The 18,813-nt window shown below is 38.1% G+C and overlaps 4 protein-coding genes and 1 non-coding gene across 5 annotated transcripts; 2 read left to right on the forward strand and 3 right to left on the reverse strand.

Moving 5' to 3' along the window:
- Window positions 827-2,365, forward strand: LOC18789344 (LOB domain-containing protein 39). The gene is made up of 2 exons (XM_007223945.2): window positions 827-1,329; window positions 1,437-2,365. Exons 1-2 carry the CDS (start codon window positions 1,146-1,148, stop codon window positions 1,922-1,924), a joined length of 672 nt encoding a protein of 223 aa, XP_007224007.1. The 5' UTR covers window positions 827-1,145; the 3' UTR covers window positions 1,925-2,365.
- Window positions 4,183-9,921, reverse strand: LOC18790416 (QWRF motif-containing protein 2). The gene is made up of 6 exons (XM_007225051.2): window positions 7,803-9,921; window positions 6,653-6,772; window positions 6,067-6,183; window positions 5,894-5,983; window positions 5,243-5,350; window positions 4,183-4,653 (listed from the first exon to the last, which is right to left on the reverse strand). The coding sequence occupies exons 1-6, from the start codon at window positions 9,204-9,206 to the stop codon at window positions 4,579-4,581; spliced, it is 1,914 nt and encodes a 637-aa protein (XP_007225113.2). The 5' UTR covers window positions 9,207-9,921; the 3' UTR covers window positions 4,183-4,578.
- Window positions 14,090-16,277, reverse strand: LOC18791518. The gene is made up of 3 exons (XM_007226379.2): window positions 15,165-16,277; window positions 14,774-14,835; window positions 14,090-14,593 (listed from the first exon to the last, which is right to left on the reverse strand). The coding sequence occupies exons 1-3, from the start codon at window positions 15,262-15,264 to the stop codon at window positions 14,396-14,398; spliced, it is 360 nt and encodes a 119-aa protein (XP_007226441.2). The 5' UTR covers window positions 15,265-16,277; the 3' UTR covers window positions 14,090-14,395.
- Window positions 15,851-15,923, forward strand: TRNAA-CGC. The gene has a single exon. It is a non-coding gene; the product is annotated as a tRNA-Ala (tRNA).
- On the reverse strand, window positions 16,377-17,879 carry LOC18792789 (40S ribosomal protein S29). Its single transcript, XM_007223494.2, has 3 exons — window positions 17,717-17,879; window positions 17,241-17,340; window positions 16,377-16,651 (listed from the first exon to the last, which is right to left on the reverse strand). Exons 1-3 carry the CDS (start codon window positions 17,776-17,778, stop codon window positions 16,643-16,645), a joined length of 171 nt encoding a protein of 56 aa, XP_007223556.1. The 5' UTR covers window positions 17,779-17,879; the 3' UTR covers window positions 16,377-16,642.

An 18,813-nucleotide genomic window follows, 5' to 3' on the forward strand; every position in this document is an offset into this window, starting at 1 on the left:
GTAGTGTACAAATTGTTTTACTTCCAACCGGAACAACATAGAGATATTAGGACTACGATTGTGTATCCTTCAAAAACAAAAGAAGACTGTCTAGCCCAACCCGACCCAGCAATCTGTTCTTTTGTGGAGGAGAAAACCCAGCAAAATAGAATTAAGAAAACTGAAATTTATGGGCCCGTGAGTAAAATTGATCCAACCCTTCTGATTATGTCTGACAGATAACAAGGTTCAAAGCTCAGACCATTAACAAATTTTGGATTGAACAAGACTCCTCCAACTAAAACTTGCAAACATGGGCAAGCCAGGCCCAATCCTTCACTATTCAGGAGTTGCCTGTGTCTTCACTGACCTAACCTAGCAGCCTCCTTTTTGTTTTGGTTGGCCAAGGAGTTCCTTGTATAAAGTTTCCAATTTGAATAAACAATTGTTATTTTTGTCACGAGGCTAAAACCTTGGGACTTAAATATAAAAAACGGTGCGATTAGATTAGTCATCATGCAAAGGCAGCCAATTGACAGTCCACTCATTGGAACTCGCATTGTCTCTCAAACTCTACCTTCAAAGCTGCGCTGAGTTCGCCATTTAGCACCCAACCCAACCCAACCCAACCCAATACATCCAAAAACCCACCAAACCAAGTTAAAAAGGAAAGGCTGATCCAACGGTTGAAATCCGGGAAAAGCCTGCGATCTAACGGTTGGATCGAGGTCCAAACAGCGGAAACACGGAGCCGCTCTGTCTCGCCCAGAGTTTGGAAGATATATATTCCCCTTTCTCCTCGTCGACAAGACAATCCCACCCTCTGTGGGGCCCTTTCAACTCCAATTGCACCGTCAAGAACCACAAACGCTTAAACTCAACCATAGTTTAGCCTAAAGCCCCTTAACTTAATTAGAACACACTGGTCTATTTACTAGCTAGTGACCCTCTCTCACTCTCACTCTCACCCTCACCCTCACCCTCACCCTCTCTCTCTAGTTTCTTCTTTTGCTTCCTTCGAGTGAGCAACACCACCTCCCTCAACAAACCCACCCTAAACGAACCAATTTAACATCATAAAATTGTTGCAAGTTTCAAGTGAGAGAGTGATCGATAAGTTAACTGTTAATATTAATTTTTTGGGGGAGATCAAACGGACGGTGGAGATGAGCTGCAACGGATGCCGCGTTCTCCGAAAGGGGTGCAGCGAGACGTGCATACTGAGGTCGTGCCTGCAGGCGATCGACTCCCCCGAAGCCCAAGGCAACGCCACTCTCTTCCTCGCCAAGTTCTTTGGCCGCAGCGACCTCCTTTCCTTCATCTCCGCCGTCCCCGAACCTCAGCGCCCCGGTAATAAACACAATTATCACACAATTTATTCCAAGAAAGAAAGAAATAAATATCGAATTTCAACAACTAAATTAACAATCTACCTTTTTTTTCCTTCCTTTCCTCAGCTCTCTTTCAGTCTCTGCTGTTCGAAGCGTGCGGTCGTACGGTCAACCCGGTCAACGGAGCCGTGGGGCTTCTATCGAGCGGGAACTGGCACGTTTGCCAATCCGCGGTCGAGACGGTCTTGTCCGGCGGCGTTTTAAGGCCGTTGACGGCGGTTTTGACGCCGAGCCTCCACAAATCTTCCGAGACGTCCAGTAGAGGCGCATGCACGCTGCAAAACCTCTACTATCCATCCGTACCGTCCGCGTACTACGAGGCGGAGCGAGTCCAACCGTTCGATGCGGGGCTCTCTCTGAAGCCGAATCTCACGGCGGGAGAACGAGGAAGAGGCAGAGGAATGAGAAGCAGCAGCTGTGTGAGTACTGCAGTGGAGAAGCGGCGAAGGGATACGGTGTCGTTTAGTTCGGAAGAGTCGGTGATGACGTCGACGACGAGCTTTGAACGCGGCGGGGGTCTCAAGGATCGCAAGGTTTTGAACCTCTTTGTCTGAGTACGATTAATAAATTAATTAATATATGAGAGAGAGATTAGAAGTGATCAGCGAATAATGTATTACGAGGTAAACTGATAATCGGAGCCGCTCAATTTTGTTGAATTTTCCGGCGAAGCATTTGGTTTTTTTATTTATAAATATTTTATTTTATTTTTGTTTTGGTTGGGAGGAGTTGTTGTTGATAATGATGATGACGATGACGTGTAACAATTGTCGTTTAAGGACGCAGCTTTCAATGGGGTTGCCTGGCCGTACATCTTCTATGTTTAGAGGACATGCTGCTACTAGCAGCATTCGTTATCCGTCTCAAGCTGATGATGAGGACAAGTGGAAATATGTTTGATTTTCATTTCTCATCTCTTTGCTTTGCTGTACATTGTGATATAAATTTACTTTCGCCAAGCAATAGCGGTATTCCAATTAAATGGCACATGATGACGTGTTTTAATTTTATTATATAACAATGCGTGATTGATTTGAGATGTCGTTATAATGATAATTTCATTAACGAAAATTATTATGCAATTGTTTTCATCATGGTTTTATACTGGTGAGACATTAACCTTATTTTCTTTCCAATGGGTAATGAGTTGGTTGTTGGACATTTTTCGACTTGGAAAACATATGTTTTGAATAAGTATATAAACATCTTGAATTTCCAAAATATATTAGAAAAAATGCTTACGTTGTTGATGACGCATGTAATTTAATTTATTTGTATGCATGTATGATGTATATATAATTTAGAAAAAAATGCATCTGACTTCTGAGCATGCAGTTGCATATATATATGTAATTAGTGATGAGCTTAATTAGGATCTAAAAATAATACAGAAAAGACGACAGGCAAATGACTACATTGCCTTATCCGGTTCAACTTAATCTTTTAATTAAAGCATGGAAACTGCCCAACTGGCCCCAGCAGTGTTAATAAAAAGTCCGGGATCCAACTGATATTGATAATTGATTGAACCCCATTGTGAGTTTCTTTCTTTTTTCTTAGGGTGCACACATAATCTCCCATAGCCAAAAGCCAATGCATATAGTTTCCTAATTATAATGATAATGTAAATAAGTGATATCTAAGTCAGGTTTTGTTATAATTTATAAACATAATCATAGACTTTATGCCTTTCCCAGGCTAGAATCCGGAAATTATTAGAGGTAAGACAAAGGCAAAGAGAAAGGCAAATAAAAGGTGAAGGACACATGAAATATAAGGCATATGGAATTAATTGAATTGAAGGCATATGGAGAAGAGAGGAGAGGGTAGGAACCGAAAGGGGGATCGATAGGCGGATGGATATCAAGTGGGAAAAAGTGGGTCCCAATTCAAAGGTCTCTCCGTATATTGTAAGATTTGGAAAAAGCTAGAAATGGTGCGGTGCACGTCAGCCCCATCCAAGGACACAGTCCTCCTCCGTCGGAAGTGGGTTCCACGGCATCACCACCTATTTTAGTATTATTTTTATAATTTGTTCTGGTGGTTCTTTTTTCACAGAAAAGCTAACACTGGAAAAGGACACACGCATATACAATTCAACCATTGAAGCATAGAAGAAGAAGACTTGTTCTAATCCGTTCGCGTCGCCGCGTCTCTCAAGTCTCAAGATGCTGTGGGTCCTACTCCTACACTTGGACTATTCCTCTCCCATGCTTCCATTGCATTTGCATACCACAGACACACAGGCAGACAAACTTGTGTCATCTTAGAACTACAACTTGTTTATCTTTTCTCTTTTCACTTGCTTTTTTCTTTTTTGGTAAAAAGAAAGAGAAGGTAAATGACAAGAGATGAAAAGCTGCAGTGAGGATTATGTATATAATCTGCATTCTTATATAGATATGTTATGATACAAATGATTTATAAGGTAAGCTTGTCTCATTTTCCTCTATAACATGTTCCAACTTTGATTAACAAACAAAATAAGAAATTCGAACTTAAAATCTCTTTTAATGTTGAAAATCTCTCACAACACGTCATCACGTCACTTTTAAGTACTGGAATATCATGCCAAGAGTCTCAAAACTCAAATTGTTATAGAGTGAGGTCTTCAGCTCAAGTGGCATTAGAACGAGGTACACGTAAGATAAAGGGTATTATATCTTTCTTGATCAGATGTTCTATTCAGAGAGCTGAGATTTTTGAAGAAACTAATCAGGTAGAAATAGGTCATGGTTTTATGGACAATAGAAATGGACCATGGAATGGAACCTAAGCCCATGATATTATTCTAGGAAGGAAAGATGGGGAGTAAGTAAGCAGAAAGCAATTGTAATTTGCATCAACACCACCCACATATAAGCATAACTTGCAAACACTACTAAATTAAGCAAAGAAAAAAGAAATTAGAAGCATCACCTAGACATATTTACACACATATTCCTCTTGACTTATGGATAAAGTAAAAGGTATACAAATTAATTTGATATCGACAACACAATTTCCCGCTATCATCTATTATGCACGTAACACAGGCCCAATTTAGCACTATGACCCCTCTTTTATAAGCCACCCACGAGTCACAACCAACCATTCCAGTCTGTGTCTTGTTATCACTTCGGCTTCACGGATTCGAAGGTAAAATTGTGCAAAAGGAAAAAAGAATCTGATGTGGTGTTAGCTGTTTAGGCAGTCATACGATAAAGCTTTACACTTCGGCTGTGAGGCTATCAGGTACACGTTTTTCTTGTAAAATATGCGTTCTCAGGCTACATTCCTCCACCTGCTCATTAAATAAATAATAAATAATAAATAAATAAAACAACTTAAGAAGCATTTTTGCAGATAAGTTAAAACTAAGAGAGAGAGAGAGACTCAAAACCTCCACCCCTCCTTTAATGATAAATTACACTTTCCCCTCCCACAATTGGGCCATATTTCAGGGTTTTTTAGTATCTTTATACATTAAAATTGAGGTAGGAGTTTCGATTATGAAGCAGGTTTCATCATTGGTTGGGATCGGAAAAGTTTCAAACTCAGTACAAGGAATAATGCAGAAAATCTGGATTATATTCTTCTATCTGATAGTTTTAATAAATCAAGTGGATAGAAATGAGGACAGGAGGAATCTGAAAGATGGCCAATATGCAGTATTATAAACCACACATAACTGTATCAGCACCAATGACGTCTCATTGTATTGTCAAATCTATCATTTTGCCTTTTCACAAAATCAACAGTACAGATCACACAGTGCAGAATTTGTTCTGGAGTAACTTGTGTAAGGGTCAGTTTAATCTCATGGTAGAATCGTAGACAAAATTCAAATATGTTAGGTATTGAAACTGAAACCAAATACAACATTAATTTACCTGCATGGCTGCGACTGTTGACAATAGATCTCTGCACTGACCAAGCAAATCATGCTCCTTTGCAGTTACATTTGCAAGTTCAGCCACCAAAGAGTTCACATCCCCAACCTATCAATTACAAATGGTATCAGACCAATGGCAAAACAAAACTTTAAGCAGGAAGTTCAATAGTTGGTCAGCTAGGGGTTAATGCATTGTTACTGGACATAATCATTTGCCGTTCTCACATCCAAACCAGGAGTGAAATAAAACATTTACATATAAATCACTCCATTGTTATAAATTAAAACCTATGGAATTCCTTTTTGCTCCCAAAGGATTGCTTAATTGTCACTTGTCCTTGATACTACTATGTATTCTACTAAAAAAGGCAGCAGACTGAGGAAATTTTGAAATACTAAACTTGGTCGGTTGTATCTACAGCCACAGTAGGTCAACCATCTCTCTCTGTAACCCACACGTATTATCTATCTACTACCACCACTTACTACAAACATGACCTTTATTTGTAGTTCCCAGAATAACCATGTTTTAAAGGTAGCCTTGTACTCATGGTACAACCTACCCGCCGTTTATCCAGATCCTCAGACAGGTATAGATATACAACAACGAAAAAACTGGGCAGGGATTCCAATGGAGAACAAATGTCACCTTTGATAACAATAAGCATATTGATGATGCCATTGCTTGCATCACATCAACTGCTGAAGAAATAGCGTCCTTCACATTGTAGACATCAGCCTGTAGCAATGAAGAACCAGACAATGAGCTCTCACTGTATACAAGGAACCAGGTAAACAAAGAGGTATAAGAGAGGCACATACCCTTGCCCCTCCAACAACTGGAAGGCGGAGTGTGCTAGCCTTTAAAGCTTCGGTGGCCCCTGACAAAGAATTAGAGTAATCCCGATCCATAAGTGATAACTCTTCCAGATATATCATCTGCACTCGTCAAGAAATATAGGATTAAACTCAGAAGTTAGTAAAATACATTGCCAAGAAACCTTTTTCTGCAAAAGCAATTCTTGCCTTCTAGCATATAACATAACAATGAGAATATCTCACAACGGTGAATCATAGAATCATTCTTAAGCAGCACAGTAAAGCAATTGCAGATCAACTTTCAATCCAATGACTGATATTGGGTAGTACAAAAAGACTATGAAGACAACTTATTCCTCTAAATAATTTCAGTTGCAAGCTCAGTTGAGAAGAGTAAAATCAGAATTAAATGCATGAAAAATAGCATCAAATTACCTTCAAGGAGCAGGTACAACTTCAATTAGTGAAAATTATAGAACAAAAGATAGAATTTCAATAAATCACTCACATGACAATGAAAATGAAATCCAGGCAAAACCAGGCCAAATATTGACAAGAAATAGAAGCAGAATGTAGTGAGAGGTCTTACTTGCCCCTTGAGGATGGATGTTAGTTTCAAATTTTGCCTCAGCATTTGTAACTCTATCCGTTTTGCTCTAACTGATTCGCGAAGTTTTGAACTTGTTACCCACGCATTATAGAGGCTTCTCTGATGGAAAGCAGGAATTTTAAACAACAAAACTTAGAGTTAAGGACTGATTTATTGGAATGGAAATATTTTAACACAAATAACAAAGTAAAGGGAAGCAGTCAATCCTGAAATCATACATCACTCACTTATTCAATATTTATTTCAAACACGTTGGCAAACAGAAAAGTTTCAGCAATAAAAACTATTTATTATACTTTTGAATCCTTTTTAACCCAAGAATTTTTAATGAGTGGTAACTACCCACAACCACATAAAATGTGCTCTTCATCCCACGTTCTGAAAACCGAATTTATATAATCAAAGTTCCATCTCCAACATCCGTAGAACATGCAAGTGGCTAGTATAATAACAGAAACATGTACACGGGAACAAAGTCTACATAACTCCGATAAGTCCACGATAATAAATTATGCAGGTCATCTGAGCATCCATTTCTAAGACTCATAAAAGGCTGTCTGGAGTGTGCAGAACATCAAGTGCACGCATGAGCACAGTAAGAGATGCTTGAACAACAACGAGTTATATGTTGATAGTCAAAATGGGAAAAAGAATAAAACTAGCATGTATTCGCAAGCATAGTCCTAAATAAAGCCTATTGTTCTCCTATGAACATCCAAATTCAATGAACCATCTCGCCCCCAAGTTGCAATTCAAGATTTTACAAAATACGCAATGATATCCACATTTTCCTTTTGCACATCAATATCCAAGTTGGAGCATTTGAGGAAAAAACATTTGACACTATTGTAATGAAAAAACTGAAAGGGATGCCATGGCATAATATAAAGTGACCAAAACCTGAATTGAAACTTAAATTTATGATGAATAAACTCTGCAGTCAAGAGAAGTGTAAAGGTGATCAATTAAGAAAAGGAGCAGAAAAGCAGTCGAAGATTCCCATACAAGAACAAAGCTCATAGAGAGAAGAAAATATTTAACAAAACCAAATTTATGCCATGCGTGATAACCAAAATGAATTAGCTGTACATTGAATACAATGAGTGAGGATTAAGTCCAGTAGCCATACCTCTGCATTGGACCTCTGTGCAGCTAGGGAGGCATTAGCTCTAGCATTTACAAAACGCCACTGCAAGAGCCGGTTATGCAAGAGCCTCACCACATGTGCATCAACTATCCGATTCTCTCCAACCTTCCCTCTTCGAACATCAGCAGCAAAACTTAAAATAGAGGGCGTATTGCTCAAATTACTACTTGGAGTAGCAGCCACTCCATTCCTCACTCGAGAAGGGCTCACTCCCCTCATCGGCGAAGAAGTCATCAATGACCTGCTGAGCTTACTTGGCGATGCAGGCCGAGCTGTCCCACGAATAGGGGATAACTGTGCCCTGCTATTCGCAACACCTCGAGGAGATGACGTGGGACTATCAATAGATAACCTATTTGCCTCAGCAATCTTAGGAGAGCCCATAGTTCTTGCTCCAGCTCCAATAGCCTTAGACTCCGATTGGCGGCGTAATCGATTGTTAGTCTCTTGCCAAAACCTCGCTGGCACCACTATCCCTCTAGGCCGTGGCCCTTGTAGAGCACCACCATGGCCATTGCTCTCGTGTGGTCCTGAATTAGTACTACCAGAAGACACACTATCAGTATCGGAACAAGCCACAGGTTCAGACTGTGTAGTAGCTGAAGTGCCATCATCAACAGTCTCAGTAGCTTTCACTGAACCTAAATTGCACGAATTTGACCTCAATCTCCCATCAACATCATCCACCATCGAATTCTGTAACGCCCTAACCACATTGGCGCCAGATCCACTCATCCTCCTCCTCTCATCCGTACAATCCAAGCTCCTAGTCATACAATTCGGTTGTCTTAACCTCGCAGGCCATCGCTGCTGCTCTGTCGGCTTCGAATTCTCACTCTGATCCGCTCGAAACGGCGTCGTCGCCTTCCTCCTCTCCGGCGTGCCTTTCCTTGTACTCGGAGACGGCGTCGGCTTCACTTTACTCACCTGGAGCGAATACGACTCGCCTTGAAACGAAACCGATAAGCTCCTCGTTGAAGTGAACAAGAGCTTCTGAGCCGCAGACATTTCGCCGCCGCCAGAGCCACCATTCCCGATCCTCATATCCAAAGAACTAGGGCGCGGCGTGACCGCTCTCCTCCTCTCAACCGATTGCGAGCGCTTCACGGACTGAGACGACGTCATCGGCGTCGCCGCCGCCGATGAAACGCCAGTTCTGGAAGGCAACGGCGATGGACATCGTCTTGTATTCGAACAAGTAGAGGCAGAGGAGGAAGAAGAAGATGACATGTACCGAGAAGTGACCTCTCGAGCTTTGAGCCGGCGAGGAACGACGACGCCATTTTCGGGGTCGGAGGGCAGAAGCGGAGGCCTTGTAGCGGTTCGGGGACGACCTCCTTGGGACGAGGCTTTGGGGTTCAATGTCGTAGAAACAGCAGCTACCATCGCAAAAACTCAAAATTCCATTCAAATCTCATCCTCCAAAACCCTAATCGTCCGGCAAAAGTAAAACCTTCAACCGCCCTGCGAGTTCACCGGCGCTCACTTCTGAGAGGAAACAAGAAATCGTAAAATGAAATAAAATTACAAAAACAGAGAAAGTGAAGTCGCGGAGTGAGTGAGAGAGAGGTTTCTGGGGGAGGCGCTTTTTATGTGTGCGCTTTTAGAGAGTGATCGGAAGAATTTGGATTCTGGGGATATATGACCGTTACGACTAAACCGGCGAGAGAAAGAAGTTGTTTAGCCGAGATTTGGGAGCATAACTGTCGTACTAGGCACCCGTGTTTGGGCTTTTGCCTCAGACCATATTTAAATAAACATTTCTTTTTCGCTTTTTTTGTTTTTTATTTTTTTTATTTTTTTATTTTTAAGGTTAATTGGGTACACGCTGTGGGGTTTGGGGAATGGGGCTCATTTTTTAATTTCTAATTAACTCAAAATACTATAATTAGAAGCGGGGTTAGGACTTGACTTGTAGTACGAGGGTAAATAGGGGTATTTTGGTAAATCACATGAGAATGGTGACCAGTGAGTGAATTGCGCTAGTGGGCTTTGTACACGTGGCGGCGAGTTTATGGGCTTAGATTTTGCACGCCACGAGGGCTGTGCGTAAAAGAGGAAAAAAGGAAACAAAATTGGAGATACGAATGTAGAGGAATATGAATCTTCGAAGAGACGTTACGCAATTCCTTTCTTCAACATTGGTATTAAAAATTGGGCGTTTTAGTTGACCAAATATAGAAACTGCAGAGTTTCTGGATTCTATAAATAAAATCTTCTTCTCAAATCATAAAAAATAACCCACACGCACAATAATGAAGACATAATTAATTATTTTCAAATTTATGAATTTTTATCCTTTTTTGGCCCAACGAAATAACGAAATTATTATGAGAAAATTTGAATATGTAAACAGTATTTTTGCTCATCATTTTAACTCAATGTGTATCATCATCATTCTAGTCAACACTTAATACGTGTTCATGGGCATAACCATGATTCGACAAATACAAAGTAAATAGTTAATTATGATTATACAATATACATGTCAATTATTAAGAAGGGTGACGAAGATACATTGGGTTAAAATATTTCCTAAAACATATAGCTTTCAACACTTTGCCACTCATTAAAGGTTTTGTTCTACTTTCTATTGGGTTCCAGGTGGGTGTTATCATAAGCTTGCTCCTTTTTTCTTGTCTTTTTTTAACCACATTTTAGCTATTGATAAATTCGGTTTACAATATTTTCCTTAAAATAGAAGGTGAAATTATGAAGGAAAAGTCACCAAACAATGTGCTAATTAGCAAAGTGATTTACAAGGCTAGCTTAGCTAACTTTGAATCTTACAAAAGTGAAAAAGGACAATCAACCTCCTTTATGCTTAGTAACTCCAACTCTCTTTAAGTTAATCTTAAGTCATTCAAAATCTTGCCTTGTTTTATATGCAATGATATGGACCAAACCAACTCCCTCCCACCCCAATCCCTAATTTTTTTTAAAATTAATTTATATACTAATTATGATTACTTATGAGCCCACTGAACAAAACAAACTTTGGTGATGTGATTATCAGTCACCATTCACCAACAACTACATAGTTTTTTTACATGCTAGTCAACATATGTGGTATTTTTGTGTATTGTTTTGTGCTTTTTAAAAAAAAAAAGCTAATGTCAATTATTCAAGGGAGTTAACACAAGATGTGCTTAATTAATTAACATTGTTAATGTTAAAAATGCCTTAAACTACACTATTATAAAAGAGGGAGCTTTCTTACCAGACTTGCCTTGCTTTTCTCTCAGAATTGCATCCTATATAAACTTGGACTTCACTTCCACTCTAAAACCACTATATAGAAGTTTACCGTTTTCACTGCCATAATTAAAGAAATGTTACTATAACTTCATACTTATCTATATATATGAAGGATTTTAAGACATTTTCTATTGAGATGGACAATAATATACTAAACTCACACACACACTATACAGATGTTAGGACTTGAACCCAGAATTTTTCCTGGAGGAGAAATTATTCCAAGCCACTACACTAATGGATCTTTGCTATATAGGAGGGATATTGAGATTAGGGTTCATGGTTGAAATATCAATTCCACCAACATTCCACTTAGAAATATTTCAACCTTGTTCCTTGTCTCTTCAATTTGTGATGGCCCTTTTCTTCAAAGAACTAGCTAGCCCTATCTATCAGTCTTTCTTTTTCTCCTTTTTGTTTTCAATCCCTTCTCCAACACTCTATGTATTTGTGTGTGTTTGGTTGTTTCTAAAAAAGAAAATTTGTTGAGACCACCACAAACTAATATGCATATGAGAAGCATCTTATACTGCGGACAGTGATATAACACACATGCATGCGAAACATGATTAAGATTTAAGGAGTAAACAGGACCACTTCTGAAAGTCCTTAATTCGTTGGCACTCAATTTCATAGAATTTTAACATGACTTCTATTCTATCTATCTATATATATACTTTGCCAGCTCCACGCAGAAAAGTATAACTTGTTAATCTCTTTCGTCGAGATTAATTAACAAAGCAACCACATGTTAACCGAGTAAAAAGAGCTTTGCCAAATAAGCAATTTATGCTTATAATTTGCTTACATATGGTAACCTGTTATTCGCACTCTTAAAAAAAAGATACTTTCCCTTGTGAGATATATTGTACGACCATCACACCTGTATTAATATTGGGATCTTCATCGATTATGGAGTTGTAAATTAGTTTGGGCCGGAAAGTATCTATCTTTTTCTTTACTTGTAGAAGAAAATAGGGAGAGAAATAAAGATGGGCAATAGAAGAATAAATGCAGAGGCATAATGATGAACAAGTAGCCATAGAATACTAGTTGTGGCAAGCAAGCATTGCATTAGAAAAGAGAGAAAACAAATACCTGCCTGCCTAAATGGATGAAAGAACAAAAGCTAAATTGGATGCCAGTTCCTCTTCCTGTTGCTTCTCAAGGACCCATGCATGATTACTGTTTTATTGCCTATATATACATATGCAGATCAGAAAAAAAAAAACCCAGAAGGCCCCCACTTCTCAACATAAAGAGGAGCAACACTACACGGTTTATGGTTATCATCTACAACCTTTGAGAAAGAAAGCATCTTTCTAGGATGCTCCGTCCCCCACTGCACTCTCTCTGCCTATGTCCTCTGTCCCAATTCCTCAATTTTTTCACAACTTTGCTTTCAAGGTCCAACATGTCTTTATCGTTTGAAGTCCGAATACGTGTAATTACTCGCAAACTATTTATATTAAGCACGCACATATTCGTAAAGTTTAGAGACACCGATTTTGTTCACCAGGTACAATATGCAAGACAGCTGCAGTATATCCAGACAAAATTTTATTTTTTGGAGTTTTCAGTTGAGCTGGATGCATTTCAATTTTGTGTTCTAATGAATTAACTGTTTAATTCTGTCGTTTTGGTTAAAGAAGGAACCAGGCATAATTGTATTACAGCTAACTCCACCCGAGTGTGCTAATTTTGTAAAGAGCATAGTTATATATGAACTGCAATCTGGCATCTCCTATGGCCTCCTCTAACATAACGTAAAAGAGGAATAAAAACAAAAGATGGTGCATTGATATTGCCATATTGCAAGATTTCTATACAAATGCCATCATCATGAATATGGACAATGATTGGATATCCACACTTTTAATAAGATGTTATCAGCTCTGGCCTCCGCTTAACCAAAAAAAATAAAAATATTATATGAAGTTTCTATCACAAGCGTAGAAAAAAGGCTATCAATTTACATCATTTTAATAATGATGGTATGATTATTTTTTATTTATTTAATATAAGTGATAGTTTAAACTATAAAGAGATGGAAGTTTCTTACACACACACTATTAAGTTGTTATGGGGGTTCGAACTTGAGAGTTAAGACCCCTTTTTCACTAAATTATACATCGTTGAATTTCTTGCTTGGTATGGAAAAAAGGGTCTCTTATAGAATCCCAAAATAAGAACGCTCAACTAAGCATACCAACTTTTTTGGACGTACACCCACCACACCAATCCATGAAAATGTAAACGCATAAACATCAAAAACCTAATCATCGTTAATAAATTATATATGGTTAGGAGTTGGGAAACCCTACTTGATTGATCACAACGTACGTGTACTATAATTGATGTTAAAGTTACTAAACCTGATTACGTTAGGTAATCCCTCCTTCTAAAACTTGAGCATGGTAGCCCACGTTCAAAGTTAAGGATACTCAATGCTTGGGGGAAGTGATAATTTGTCGTGGTCCCCTAGCTTTAATAACTAAAGGATGCTTCTCTTTCCACTCGCAAAGCCTGGAAAAGAGAACTGTGGCTGTAGGGACAACAACAAAGGCTGAGTTTTCTTTTCAATTGTAATCAAAAGAGGGATGCACAAGTCATGACAATATAAATGATAAATGAAAGATAGTTGTTGAATAATTTTTTATTAAAAATGTAGTATTATTACTTAATTAATGACCATATTACGAGAACTAATCACCCCGTGAATAGAGTTAGGGAAAAGTGAAAGTCACGAGGAAGAAAAAATAGCACAAATGGACCCCAAAAAGCTTGAGAGAAAAGGTTTGGGACCTCCATATGTATTATATATTCTGTGATGATGATTACTAGTGGCCTAGATTAGGTCATTAAACATCGTCACTCCGCCACCTAACACGTATTTAGTAACCAAAAGCTCTCACTTAACGAAACTAATCGTAAGCTAAAAGGGTATTATCTCAATGTCAACCCTTTTCCAAGACGACCATTGATCTTAATTAACTACCAAGAGTATCAAACTTTAAATCACTTTTATATGTATTTGAGTTCAGATAGAGATTAAAGAAAGAATCGATCAGAACAGTCAACTTGCATAAGAAGCTGCAAATTATTTTTAGGTTGTTAAAGACACAACACAAGAACTTCATATGATGACAAAACGCAAACAAGTACAGGGCATGCACAGAAGTCTGAATTGGTGCATGAACATTATACACACAACATATAAATGCATGGAAGCTCGCTATGATGACAACTACTAAGTTGAAATTAACATAAAGATTCTAGCATGCACAGACATAATAGAGGAACATGTCATGAGGTGGCTAAGGAGTGGCACCAGGACTGGGTTGAGCAGGAGGTAAAGGCTTTGGAATGTATGGGATTATAGGCGTGCCGTGCTCAATCGGACCCGGCTTTATGGAAGCTTTTGAACTTGGAGAAGGATCAATAGGGTGATAGTCATCCAGATTCACATTTCTGACATTGCCTTTCTTCTGTGTCCTTGGAGTGTAGCCATTCTCCTGTAGTTTGAGAGCCAGAGACAACAAAACCCAACATCATCAAGAACTTCGATTAAATAGCAATTAATCAAACAGACAACAACTTGCAAATTTGATGTATAGCTTGTGCAATGCTTGACACAGATTTCTGATTGTGTGATTCAAACTTCTCGTAGACAATCATTTGTAGAGTTCATGTACCTTGAGCTTCCTACTTATAGCTATCCTTTTTGGCCCATCACCAGTGTGGTTGAAGACAAAATCTGGAAGAAAAAAAAAAAAAACATTAGGCAGATTGTAGTTTCAGCATGTCACATTGTGTTTCATTCAAGATAATGAAGATTTGGACTTGATTGATCAACTCCAGAAACAGAATTCAAATTAGAACATTCTAGAAATATTTCAATTAATTGAAAGAATTTGGCAATTTAAGCATCAACAACTCACAACCAAATATATTGGCATAATCACCAGATCCACTAGTCAAAATATAAATCAGAAAATAGTAACACTGTTAGCTACAAACTTGAAAGCTATTTTCTTTGCTACTATTAAAAGTGAAACTTCAAATAAATCAAAGAGAAATAATTACCTGGATAAGAGTAGCCATTTCTGCTGCTAGAGACATTAAGGACTAGTACTAGAACTGTTCCAAGCAGCAAAACCAAAACCCAAAACCCAGAAACTTTCATGATGTAGAAATATTTGCAATTACGCCAAATGACAATGTCCCCAAGAAAGAGTGTTTTTTTTTTTTGGTTCTCAGACTCTTCAAAAACTTCTCAGGAATCCCCTTTGGGCTTTAAGCAACTCAACCCATAAGAAATTTCACACGAAGGGAGTAGCCGGAAACAGAATCACCGGCCTTTCCGTCACACCAAGATTTAGAGGGCAACAAAGTCCACCAGGAATTCAGGGGAGATGACAAGAGTGGCTAAGAAGAACCCATGTCTTGCATTAGATATGTAGCAAAAAACTAATTTTTTGGTTTTTTGGTTTTTGGGTTTTTGTGGTAAGTGAAATCATAAAAGAAAGCATGTGGCTTTCACTGACTCTTCATTTACTGCATGCATCTGTGTTCTGCAGAGTATTTAGTGCTTTATTTAGTGTTTCAGTAGGGAGGGGGAATGAAAAGACATCAGTGCTCAAGGGGTGCCGTGGAATGTGAGCTTTTGGGCACGTCTGTGGCATTTGGCAGAGCGCCATTTGCATGCCCATACGAAATTGTTGACGTTCCTTAACGATAATATATTGTTTTAACAGCTAGCTAACAACAACGGGGGTGTAGCTCATATGGTAGAGCGCTCGCTTCGCATGCGAGAGGCACGGGGTTCGATTCCCCGCACCTCCATATTTTTGTTTAAATTCTAGATCTTTTTTTTTTCTTCCCTAATTCTTTCCCAAAATTAAATTAAAAATTTTGGGGTTTTAAGAACAGCCCAACATAGCCTAGTGCCACTCAAAATTGGGTTTTAATCATCTTAAATCACCAAAGCAAAACACGATTAACAAACACACACTTTGATCTATATGGTCTCTCAGAATTTAGATTTACAATACAAACCAATGAACTTGTTTTTTTTCCTTCTCTTTTTTCGGTTGGCTCAATGACTTCGATTTTTAATATTGGAACTAGGTTTAAAACGAAGATTGCGGGATTCAAAGATGGTGTGCAGAGACACCCACCAAACCATAACCATCATGCATCGATCATCTTTGTTCCAAATTCTTGTTCGCCAACAAAGTATGGGCTCAAATGCGACAACTAACGTTTGTTATTATTCTTCTTGCATCAAACGACAAGTGACAATAATCTAAAATTTATTATGAACCCAATCAAAACCATTGAAGCATTAACAACCAAAGCGCATATCAACTGGAAATAAAATTTAGACCCAACAAATAGTTTCAACAACGGCCCAGTCAACAACTAATTGTCAAGCTTAAGATATGCTACATTATCATCTTAAATAAGAAAAGAGGAAAAGTAACAGCAACAAAAGAAAAAGCTCTCCAGCTCCATATTTCTGACATCTTCATGGCCGATGCAAAATCAGATGCTTTCAACTTTCAGCGGTACTGCAATGAAGATACAACCAACACAGAATTAATATCATTTCAAATTCAACACATTGCAAATACATACACAAACTAATAAAAAGCCAAAGAACTGCATGGAATTATAGATGCTAATAACTGATCTGCTACATTTTCTCTGTACATTGAAATTCAAATTCAAGACATAGGCATACATACATACATACACAAACTAATAACAAGCAAAAAAGCTGTATAGAACTACAGATAATAATGATTGGTCAAAATTAAAGATAGGTATCTTCCATCAACAAACCAATCTGCGTACATTTTCTCTGTACATTCAAATTTTGTACTTCAATTTATTTGGAGGAAGGGATATTTATATGAGATACCAAAACCGGATACAGAACAAAAGTGACCAAAACATTCAAGCTGATGCCAAGTGGTTGTAGAATTGGGCAAATCCATCTGAGTTGTAAAATTAACACCAACCCAGAACATTCAAGCTAAATTTATGGTGTATTAAGGGGGCATTTTAAGAAATTGCGACTTGAAATGGGGCAGGGAAATGAGTACAAAAGAGCACCAAAAATAACAAAATAAAGGCCATAAGGATTGGAATTTATACCTTGATGAAGCCGATTTCCTTGGCGTTGCTGCGGAAGCACTGCCTGCAGCACATCAAGGCGTACTTCCGGATCAACCCATGAGGGTTTCCACATACCCGACTGTCCAAAGTAACAAACAAGTTTTCCACATAAGACATGTCCTTCACCAAAAAATCTTCAAAAGCCAAAAAACTAAAATCTGAAATGCTTCGTCATATAGAAGACCGTACTATTTTACCAATAATGTGATAATGCTAACATTTTACTAATCAAGTGATTATGCTAATATTTTACTAATCAAGCGATTGTGCTAATATTTTACCAATCAAGTGATACACAGTGATATTTTAGCAAAGTAATTTAGCATACATAATCTAAATCTCAAACAGGGAAATGCTGATAAAATGAAAATTTCTACTAAGAGAAACAGGCCTAGATCAAACACTTGCAAAATATAAGAACGATTGAGGCTTAGATATGGGGAAGAAATTCATACCACGTACGGGAACCAGGCCCGTAGTTCTTCGGATGAGAATTCCAAACGTTGGAATGGCCCATTTTGATTCTTGCTCGCTCGTCTTGGAAGGCCGCCTTCAACTCACTGCGTTGCCGCTGCAGCTGCAAGAAAACGATGGAGTTCTAAACCCTAATCCTATGACTGCCATTTCGTAAATTCTAGTTGCTTTTATAGGTCTAGGACTAAAACGCGGCGTTTTAGTCATTCTTGCCGCCTCCATGTAACGAGGCGTTTCATCCTCCAATCGGCACGTGATAGTCCCTTTTTCTTTTAAAAATTACATTATTTAAATTGTCAAAATAAAAATGAGATGGACCAAAATGAAAATTGAGTCAAACTACTAGAACAAAAATATATAATATGACTGTTTTTTGCCTCGATGTCCTTTCATCATATACGTAATCTATAAGACGAAAATTAATAAGGGATCTTCTAATTTATCCAAATTCATATTAGCCAGCTGAATTTTGCGCAACCAATTTAGCATTTTTAACTCTATGTTGTCAAGCATAACATAAATTTGTAACAACTTCATAGTATGTTGGGAAAAAAAAAAGTTGGTAATATTGTTTGTTTTAAATTACTTTAATACACGGGAAGAGAGATCAAATTCAAATAAAGAGGACGAGCACACTATTTTAACCAACTGACTTAACTCATGTAACGTTTTAGAACAATTTCAATCAATGTTTCAAATGTTAATATGGGATGAAAACTAAAGTGTACTTTGTAAGGTAGATTTTTCAAATGGCAAAAAGTTGTAGAAAGAAAACATGCATGCTGCTGCTGAAATATAAAACTCTGAGAGACAAATATATGCTCACATAAAATAAAATTTATTTAATAATAGAAGAAGACATAAATCATTGATATCTACAGACGGACGGCTGACCGCCGAGACGATTGGAGAATAACAGAGACACCACCTAATATTTGGATCCCGCATTTCTTTTTTCTTTTTTTTTCTTGAAATAAACCAAATTATATGTTCCACCTTAATTCCTAAACACTAAATTATGATGGGCATATTGATTTATATTTATATATTCACCGCATGGTGTTCAAAATTCAAAAGG

The sequence above is a fragment of the Prunus persica genome, chromosome G1 (assembly GCF_000346465.2).
Source record: "Prunus persica cultivar Lovell chromosome G1, Prunus_persica_NCBIv2, whole genome shotgun sequence".
In the NCBI taxonomy this organism is placed as follows: domain Eukaryota; kingdom Viridiplantae; phylum Streptophyta; class Magnoliopsida; order Rosales; family Rosaceae; genus Prunus; species Prunus persica.